Genomic DNA, 10109 nt, shown 5'->3' with positions numbered 1-10109 from the left:
TTTTCACTTTTTATGTTCTTCTTCCAACGGATCGAACTCGTCCCTTCTTCTCTTCATCAACAAATCTATCAAACCCTAAATCGCAAACGAACAAAGAAAGTGAATTTTTTTGTTCATTCAAACATAAAAAAGAAAGAACATTTGAGGGAAAAGGTACGTTTTTTTCTTGAATCAAAAGTGATTGTCAACAGCCAATCAAACTTGCAACAACTTGCAATGCTAATGTTGTGTTATTTAGTCGTATTTTGGAATATCTTTTGATAAATTCTGGTACTTAAAACCATGATTTCAAATCCAAATCTTGTGTTTTATGCATGCATTGCAAACGGGTCAATAATTCTTGGGGAGTTCTTGTCAAGAGAACAGGGAATAAGTGAAGTTTTAGCTCAACAATGTGTTGACAAGACCCCACCATACCATTCAATGTTCTCTCATACGGTGTCTAATCGAACTTATACGTTTTTAATCAATGACCCTTTTACGTATTTTGGGATATTTGATAAGAATATTCAGAAATCAGAGTTGCTTGGCTTCTTGAATCGTATTAAATCGTCTTTTGAGGAGATTTTTGCTAGAGGGTCGGTGTTGGATTTTGATAATATGGCTAGTCGTTCTTTGCAATCTCAATTTGATGCGGTTTTTTGTGAGATAATGGGCTTGGATTTAGAGTTTTTGAATTCTTCGAGAAGTGGGTCGAAAGATCGTCGAAATTCAAGTGTGGATTCGGCAAGAGGGAGGATGGTGGTGGCTCCTTTGCTCGGGAAGCCAAAAGGGTTGAAGAAGAAGAAAAGAGCAAGTACTGAGAAAGGGGCCGCAGATGGGGATGCTAAAGATGTTAATGGGGAGAAGAAGGTTGATGTGTGTGATGATAAGAATGCATTGTACGCAGTTGATCGACAGAAGGTGAAACAAATATGGAAAAAACATGTTTGGGTTGTCTTGGCGCTGGACTTGATTATATGTGCTGTTCTATTTGGGATTTGGTTGTTGGTCTGCCAGGGGTTTCAATGTATTGATGGTTGAGTTTTTGTTTCTTTGGGGTCTGTTTTCGTTGTATATGAGTGATTTTACTTTCAAGTTGATTGAGAATTCTACATGTATAACAAAGAAGATGTATGCTCGTGAGAAGAATATACTTATATATATGGGGTGGATAAGAGTAAATGGTTTCAATGAGTTCTCAGGGCGTGTTTTCGGCTTCCACTGGTAATTTTCGTCGTTTCTTTCATCAATGCTTTGTTTGTTTTACTTTTAAGACAAGTCATAGAGCTTCTATTTTACATTTCTTGACTTGCGCATTTACTTGTAATGAGTTCAACTGTGTATACCTATTCACTATAGATAAAACTTGTGCAGGCATTGGCTTTCACTGTTGTCTCTTGTTTGGTTTTGTTTAGTTTTAATGGTTTTGCTTACAAGTTTATCTCTGTGGCATCATTCAACAATAATTTTTTCTTTTACGTATATTTCCTGTTCGGCTCTTGTATTTGTGGTTTATGTATGGGGAATGACAAACAAGTCTATCATAAAGATCATAGTTTAGTTTTTTCATTGTTGTTCGAAGATTTCATTTCATTTTAGAAGAGTTGATTGATTAAATATTGCTATCAAAATCTTTGCTTGGTTGGGATTGGATATAAAAATCTTTCACAAATTCCTTCTTCTCTATGCGTTCCCTCTTTCAACTTATATTTCTTCAGTAGTCGGTAAAGTGTAGAACAAGAAGTTTGATATGGTTAAATAGTGGAACTCTATTTTGATTGTTGGTGATTGTTTACTAAGCGGGTAGGAGGAAGAAACGTACAACTTTCATTGTCAGACAACATCATGAAGATCTGCTATTAAAGATAAATCAAAATCTGTTAGACCAACTGGAACAAAATTTGTTGATACAGGAACACTTGATGGTCTGAAAGTTTCAACTTCTTTCAGCTGTCCATTGGCAGAATTGTAGGTCTTAAATTTTATGATTACCCTACTATGTTTATGTTTTGCATGTGGGGATTTATTGTTTCATATTGTCAGATTTTGTGAATGAAATTGCTCAAAAAACTTTGTATGAAATTGCTCAAAAAACTTTGTATTTGAACAAAAGTAGCAAGTGAATATTGTGCGAGAGAAGTTGCTTGTTGAGCTTTGGACAGATTGACAATGCACTAATCCAAATGAAGATTGTAATGAAGGTTATCAATGATACATTGATGTATCTTTGCCTACAAAGTTGTTGGGTTTTTGATTGTTGGTCTATAAAAGACTTGATTATGTAACATTTAGTTAATGAGAATTTTCATTGTTTCTTCCTATTGAGGTTAGTGAAGTCTTTTATTACGACAAAAGGGTTGATGTTCTGCAAAACTAATAGCTGTGAGGAAGAGGGAGCCTGCCCTTTTGTAATGATAATGGATGGGATGAAATGTTTTCTTTGTTCTGGGAACCAACTCAATCTCTTTCCAGAAATGGCGAAACATTGTCCTGATCTATCTTACATTGGATTGTTTATTCTTAATTTACCTGAATTTTATGCTTCATCTCTGATCAGTATTGGTGATTTCTAGAGTTGCAAGCATGTGATATTAGAATTTTCATGAAATCATGTTACTATATAACATCAGATTTAATGTCTTGAACTTTTGGTTTGAAACTGGATTAATCACAGCAGATTAATTTTTATTACATTACTAAGATGATTATATGCTTCCCTCTGGGAAAATCTAATGTAATGCAGTGGGCAATTTGTTTAAGCAAATCATTTTGCCGAAGCTCCAAACCACATATTATTATGTCAATCTCTCTTCTTTGTGATGAGCAATGGAGACATGGCGTCGATCTCACAGATCTCTACATAGAAACCTTGATACAGAAGTTGAAAAGTACCAACTAGTACTGATTTGTGTTCTTTTTCACATGTTCCTCTATAGACAACTTATACATTGAAAGTTCCAAAATATTAAAATTAAACTTGGAACTTTTGAGTTTCTTCAGACCCACAGATTCCGATGGGAATCTTGTACTAAACCACGTGAGTCAATGAAAAAGTGTCATTCTTACAGTTAATTCCGTTTAAAGGGAAGTAACACCTTCACTTTGTTCAATAAAAAGACTTGATTAGAACAAATTTTTGCGACTTTACATAACAAAACCTGGTAAAGCCCTATATAGAAACCAGTTATTCTAATCCCAAATATTCATATAATACATGATAACGATTGTTCTTGCCAAACCAACAAAAATTGTAATACCAATATCTATAAATAATAAATTATGAAAAAATTGTTCCTGAAAGCAGTAATCATAACATAACAAATCTTGAAAGAAATCCAATTTGCGAGCTTTACCCACAGGGTGTGAGCTTCTTATTGCCTGCACCTCGAGGATTATCATCTTTCCAGTCGTCCCATCTTCTGGCCTTCTCTACGGCAGCATCATCATCTTCATCTTCATCATCCTCTTCACTGGGTCCCATTTTCTTATTGTCCTTGTGCCATGCAGAATTCGCTTCCTCCATTAGTTTTATATTCCTCTCCTGCCATTTATTCATTATCTCCATCTCCTTTAGCCCAGCTTCCTCTATACTCATCGTTGGCATCCTTTGAACACAAATTTTTTTACTTAGCATACTTTACACGTGGTCAAAATCCCCCAACACCGTCAAATTGGCTTGCTTTTTTCAGATTAATAACAAAATAGAATATCATGCTGTAATGTTTGACAAGCGGAAAGAGATCTTGGTAATTCACACATGTTGAGTAAGGAAAAACAAGGCATATAACTTCAGACAGACCTTAAAGAAAAATGAATTGAAAAACAAAAAAAAAAATTAGACGTTAGCTGTATCAAAAGATGCAAAAATACCTATGATGAGGTTGGAAAACCTGAGCTGCCATCCTTTCCCTCTCACCAGTTCGGCCTCCACCCACAAGACTTGCGGGTCCAAATATCATTGGTTGATGTTTGTGTTCATGAGCCTGTGAAACCTGTGCTCTCCCTTCTAGAACATCTTGAGCAAAAGTAGCACATGTAATCGGCTGCGCTGGTTTTGTATATAGTGCTCGTACTGCAGCATCACGATGCCAAGCTTCTGCTTTCTTTGTGCGCTCATCAAGAACGGCCTGAGAAAATTCCTTCTCCCCTTCCTGAAGGAACAAAGTCATTAACCCTTGATCTGTATGCACAATAACTGACTAGCAAAGGACACTGACTAGCAAGCAGTAGGAATGACTGAAACAATAATATTGTTCATTAACAATATGAAGCTTCAATTATATTCTCAGCCGACTTTGATCAAATTCCCCCATCACAGAATGGAATGGTAACTTAGAGCACTGACTTACGCACATAAAATAGCTCATCAAACAGAAGAAGTCAATAGTGCAAGTGCAGCACAAACTAATTATTCCCTTTCAACAAATTACTATACCTCACACATCAGAAGACCAGAAACCAAGGACTAAATGTTGGTAACACTGATTAGCAAAAGGAATAAACCATTAACTTTTACAGACACATGGCTTGTAAGACAAAGATGGAACATATCAGACAATAAGTCAAAACAAATATGCATTGGAAACTTTAACAACTGATATTTCCAGTCAAGTTAATTTTAGCCCATGATGTTTGGTAAAACTTAAATCTCACTATTCAAAAACATGAAAGAAGTTCTGGATATATATATTCTATTAAATTGAATCTAGAGTGGTGAACATTTGTTATTCAATCTAGAGTGGTGAATATTGACACTGTATATTCAGCATGTCCTCTTCCAGCAGTAAACACCAGAAAATTTTCAGCCAAAAAGATATTTAAGATCTTTTTGTGATCCTAGTATCTGCGTTGCAGTTGTTCTTAGCAAGTTAAATTAATGGAAACCCGCAGACCAGAAAGATGCAAATCTCAGGAAGCATCACAAAGAATAAAGAACCATTCAATCTACCTTGAATTTAATATATATTAATAATACCTTTAGCTGTCTTTCTTTTACAGCAGAAAGCATTTCTTCCTCCTTCTTTAGCATCTCTAGCAGATCACAAGCCTGGAATGTCATGACATGGAAATGGCAAAAAGCAGTACAAAAATATGAGTATACCATTACTGTGATTTAAGAGCTTGTAAATGTAAATCATATTGAAATAAAATACCAACCTTACAAATAGCTAACGAGATAGTGGTAAGCCAAGCCTGATAAAATTTAAGAAAGAAACTGTGATTAGAGAATCAATGAAATCACAAGGCAAAGGAACACAACTAAACTAAAATACGGAAGGAACAAGAAGCAATCTTCCGAGCTCTCAAAATTGATGGCAACTAACCTCCCTTTCTTCCTCTCCATCATCATCCAACAATTCTTCCTCTCCAGCTTCAACAGGAGTGGACAAGGCAGCTGCTCTAGTTGAACGGCCACGCCGCTCCTTGCGCTCCATTATTTCCAAAAGTTTTGATTCTGCAGCTCTTTGGCGTTTGAACCGAGCAATCTGAGAAGAAGATAAACAAAGTAAGCAACTACCCTACTGTCTACAGCACATTATCCTGAATTTGCAATTTGCACAAACACAATTGGGCTAACAACAGAATTTACTCGGATAACATCTTCATGAAAAGTGAGTAATAAAATTGAAATTCATGCTTTCCAAATGTCCAAATAAGTGGAAGCTACCTTTCGGGCTCTTTGATCTACAAAAGCATTTGGACCAGCTTGTGCAGAGGTTTCCAGCTCATCCTTCGGTATAAGTTCCATGGCCTCACAAAATGAAAGGAACTCCTACAAGATGTGAGCTTCCAATAAATTCATATACATAAAAGACAATAAACCTAAGTTTTGAAAAGAGCTACCCAAAAAGAATAATCATGCTCAAATTCTTGACAGCTTGTTGATAAATAAGCTTCAAACTACATCATAAATAAGAATAATTATTTACCTTCAATTTTGCCTGGGAAGCCTTCAGAATCTGAATCCTGTCATCCTGTGCAATTTTTTCAATCATCTCACCCAGATAATATGGCACCTGTAAGACATGATCATCAGAAACAGTCACTACTAATGAAATCAAGACCTAAATTTCATCTCATCAAAATCATAGTTTGCTCATCTCATTATTATGTTTTAGTGACCTAATTTCTTTTCTCAAGTATCTACAGGTATTTAACCATTTGAACATCAGGACTTTTTTCTCCTAGGTAACAATTCGTAAACTAAAATAATATAGCTCTTATCATTCTTGACTTCTCTTGGTGGCAAAACATAGCATTACATTTAAAATATATACCGTTGACAATCAAATAAACATCTCAAAATAAAAATATACCAGAATATACTTGAGATTGGTAGTGCTGATATCCTCTTTGGTCTCATTTGCTGAGAACAACCCAAGCTTGCTTATCATGTCCTCACACTTCTCCAACACTTGGCATCCTTTCCTCACAACATCCTGTATCAGTCAAAGCCCAAATTCAATCACATTCAACCCAGAATTAAACCTGCCAAATGTATGCACCAACATACCTGGTCACAACCAGATTCTGTTGCTGTCTGATGAATCTTCCGAGCTTGTTCAAAGAGTGCAGGTAGTGGCAGCTCGTCCATTTGGAAATCACCTACTGGACTAATGATCAAAAAAGCAGAAATTTAGGATGAGTCAGTGTTAAGGACTTGGATTAGAAATTTTTTTCCGGAATTTTTACAGTTACTACAGCTAAGAAAGGATGATGCTATTTACACTCATAAAATTTCTCTCCATAGTCATTAGTAAACACATAATTAAATTCTATCCAATTGATTTTCATAATTTCAAAAATGAACTCATTTAACAACTCAAATCAGTAATTAACGCTTAGCGTAATGGAAAGTATAACTAAAATAAAATTTAAACCAACTTTTTTTTTCTTTTTTGTCAAAATTTGATAAAAAATCAATCATAAGAATTAATTCTTTTAATATCTACATATCTCAAATAGAATTTTTTTTTTTTTTTTTTTTTTAATTTTGATCATAATTTTTCATTCAATTAATTATTAGTCTATTTTAATTACATTCCAAATGGGAGTATTTTTGGATTAGGAAGATGAATAAAATAAATCTCTAACTTAAAAAATTAATAGTAAGGTATACTTAGGAACATTGCGTGGAGAATGTTATTCTGGCTGCATATAGCCTTACCCTCAAGACAAAGGCTCAACATTTAGTGTATATAACACACAGATATTTACTCATGCACAAGAGGAAATATATAAAATAGAGAATACTACAATACCAGCCCCATAACGTTACTAACCCAGCAAAACCCTTTGTTCCCCAATCCAAGCACTGTGATTTTTTTCTAAAAGAAAAAAAAAAAAAAAAAAAAATCGAGGCTCTCCGTAAGTCCCTGTTTCTAGCAATCCCCTGCAGAGCCCTTGAACTTGCCTCCGATTTTCTTTGAAGGAAAAAAGAAGAAAAAGAGAGAATCCGAGGTTAAGAGGTAGCCCCTGCCCCAGTAACATATCAAAATCCTAAAATTGAATAAGATTGCAATAGCTGCAGGGTAACATGACACTTAAGTAAAACAACAAGAACTCGTTACACCTATAAGTTTGATGATCTATAGTCCCACAAGCTTGACAAGTTGACATTTCATGTTATAAGTCATGTATGGAATTTCACAATTTTCAGGAATCTCTAACAAGGCATCATCAACTGGAAAAAAAAAAAAATTGTCCCCAGAACTCCAATCTAAACATAATAAATTATTTGTAATATGCAACTTTGAAATTCTAAAATTAATATGCAATCCCCTGAGTTCAACTTACATCATTTTTCAGAATCTAAAACATATTTAGTATAAAATCCAAATCTAAAACGAGTTCCGAAATTCAAAAGAACAGCTACGACACTCCAATAGAAAAAAACCAATCAAACTAACACAGTAATCGAATTATTGAATATAATAATCAAACAACAGATTGATTCAATTGGAATTAGGGCTTAAACAGGAAGGTAGAAATGAAAGAATTAAAACCCTAATTGAAAATATTATTGACAACAGTTAAAACTTATAATCACCTTGAGCCTTGAAGCTGGATTTAGAGTGAATCAGAGTTGTAGAGAGCTTCCGCGCTTCACTGGAAGAGCGAGAAAGAGTGATTTTGGGCGGAAGAGAGGGAAAATTTTCTGGCTGTTTCTGGATACAAATGGCTACTACCCGCTATATGACTAACTGTTAATATACAGACTTAAATTAGCCCCTGTGGTTTTTAAAATTGACAAAGTGATCCCTAAGTTAGTTGTGGGAATTATCCAACCGAGTGTTAACAACCACCGAATGTTAACAAATTATATATATATATATATATATATATATATATATATAAACACCCGCTTAAACGACAGATATTTAATGCTAGTTTTACGCACTTCTCTTACTCATCTTTGTAAATATAAAACATAGTATGGGTATCATAAACATAATACGAGAATCATATGTCATTTTAACAAAAGTGAATAAAAGAAATAAGTAAGAGAAGGGAATAAGGCTAACATTTTTTATATTTAATACTATCTTAAAGTATTTGGATGGTTTAGATTTAACTATCTTTGTAAGAGCAAATGAGATTAACCATCTCAAGATAATTTTAAATTTTTTTTTAACAATAAGTTATGTTTCCAGAGATTTGTTTAGTATGAAGGAAAATCTTAATTTTAATAATATAAAATTAAAGATATTTATTATTTTATGTTTTCAGGGGGTTTGATTTGTCTACATGTCAATGTCTAATGTTTAAATGGCTAATTTATAACATATAATTTTTTCTTGTAACAATATTTTGACTTATTTTAACTAATAGTTAAATATAATAATAAAGATGAATTGGGTTTTCAATTTATATAAACTTATTTTTTGTTATTAATCTTTTTAAAGTCAAATAATTCGAAGTATTTGGATGCAACTGGGCTTCTTTTTAAATCACGCAAACCCAGCCAGCCACAAAGCAACTGGGTCGGCTTGTAATGGCCCCAATGCTCATTACAACGGTGCGTATAGATTCATATTTTTGAAATTTGAAAAAAATGGAATTTTAGATTGTTATCTACTTATGTCAGTTTAAGTTTTCAAACACGGCGGAAATCGTCAAAGCCCTGTAAAAGCACATGTAGTCTTCGATCCACAACGGTAACGTATTCTTATGTCAGTTGATTTCAGATTTTCGTACAATCAACCTCTTCGCCAAGGTATTATAAAACTTTTTTAATAATTGTTTCGTTTTTATCGTGAGAATGATTATGTAATTCTGCAGTTTGGAGCGTATTTGATCTTTTCTATTGATGGAAATTTGTTATCAATTTTTTATAGTTGAAAAAATTTTGTTTATCTTAAAGAATATTGTATATCTTGTATGTTGAAGATGAATTGATATTTTTAATTGTTGGTGAAATTTTTTACGGTCTTTATTTTGTACTTTTGTTTATCTCTCCAATTTTTACAGGCTACTTTCTTGTTCATGTTAGTTAAGTGTTTGAATATTTATTTTTGTTTGATATTGAGTTAATAGAAACTTTAAAATTTGTTTAATTTTGTTAATGATGAAGATACAAATAAGGACAGATTTTGACACATTGAAGACACAAATCTTTAAGGAGTTATACCATTTTGATCTGTATTTGGTTGTCTAGCTTTTCTGATTGATAATCGAGCTGATGTTTGGTTTTATGGATTTTAGGATTTTCTCCCTTTTATCATGAAAAAGTTTCTGGGACTACTGATTTATTATTGTTTATTCTATGGTTATTTGCAATTCAGAGTATAGGTTATATTTTTGTTTTTCATCTTGTAGTCAATGAGAAGAGTGGACAGTTTCATGGTTTTGACGATTTACTGGATTTAGCTCCATCCTTTGGTTCTTTAATATGTTTTTTTTATTTTTATTTTTTTGAATTTTACTTGTCATTTTTCCTATGCTTTCATAATTCAAAGTTGTTCTGCCAGAATTTTGTTGTAGTGAATTGGAGTTGGAGCACGGTTTTGGAAGCAAAGCAACATAATAGTGTGATTTTGCAGATGGCTTGAAGAATAAAGCCGAGTAATTGGATGGCTAACATCAAATACGTTTCACACGGCTTTTCACTTATTATATGTAAGAAT

At 33.5% G+C, this 10109-nt stretch overlaps 2 protein-coding genes across 3 annotated transcripts; one reads left to right on the top strand and one right to left on the bottom strand.

The window, feature by feature from the left end:
• Positions 1 to 1164, top strand: LOC116116767 (phytolongin Phyl2.2). Its single transcript, XM_031402813.1, has one exon. The coding sequence runs from the start codon at positions 283 to 285 to the stop codon at positions 1021 to 1023; it is 741 nt and encodes a 246-aa protein (XP_031258673.1). The 5' UTR covers positions 1 to 282; the 3' UTR covers positions 1024 to 1164.
• A 1995-nt stretch (positions 1165 to 3159) lies between these two features.
• Positions 3160 to 8175, bottom strand: LOC116116763 (PP2A regulatory subunit TAP46). Of its 2 annotated transcripts, none has more exons than XM_031402808.1 (10): positions 8033 to 8175; positions 6497 to 6596; positions 6300 to 6422; positions 5913 to 5999; positions 5651 to 5755; positions 5307 to 5468; positions 5140 to 5175; positions 4958 to 5029; positions 3853 to 4133; positions 3160 to 3587 (listed from the first exon to the last, which is right to left on the bottom strand). In XM_031402808.1, the coding sequence occupies exons 2-10, from the start codon at positions 6575 to 6577 to the stop codon at positions 3332 to 3334; spliced, it is 1203 nt and encodes a 400-aa protein (XP_031258668.1). In that variant the 5' UTR covers positions 6578 to 6596; positions 8033 to 8175; the 3' UTR covers positions 3160 to 3331. The 2 variants fall into 2 exon arrangements, with proteins under 2 accessions (XP_031258668.1, XP_031258669.1); XM_031402809.1 differs by having other exon boundaries at positions 6497 to 6591.
• Between the last annotated feature and the right edge of the window lie 1934 nt (positions 8176 to 10109).

The sequence above is a fragment of the Pistacia vera genome, unplaced genomic scaffold, assembly GCF_008641045.1.
Source record: "Pistacia vera cultivar Batoury unplaced genomic scaffold, PisVer_v2 Contig782, whole genome shotgun sequence".
NCBI classification, from domain to species: Eukaryota; Viridiplantae; Streptophyta; class Magnoliopsida; order Sapindales; family Anacardiaceae; genus Pistacia; species Pistacia vera.
The sequence above is the reverse complement of the archived record's forward strand: the minus strand, read 5'-3'. Positions and strand labels throughout refer to the sequence as shown.

Excerpts from the sequence above, each read along its gene's own strand:
- LOC116116767 (XM_031402813.1), top strand. The coding sequence starts at position 283 with ATGATTTCAAATCCAAATCTTGTGTTTTATGCATGCATTGCAAACGGG.
- LOC116116763 (XM_031402808.1), bottom strand. The coding sequence starts at position 6,577 with ATGGACGAGCTGCCACTACCTGCACTCTTTGAACAAGCTCGGAAGATT. Across the intron at positions 6,423-6,496 it reads CAGAATCTGGTTGTGACCAG|GATGTTGTGAGGAAAGGATG; the intron begins GTATGTTGGTGC and ends TGACTGATACAG. Across the intron at positions 3,588-3,852 it reads GTTTTCCAACCTCATCATAG|GATGCCAACGATGAGTATAG; the intron begins GTATTTTTGCAT and ends TTGTGTTCAAAG.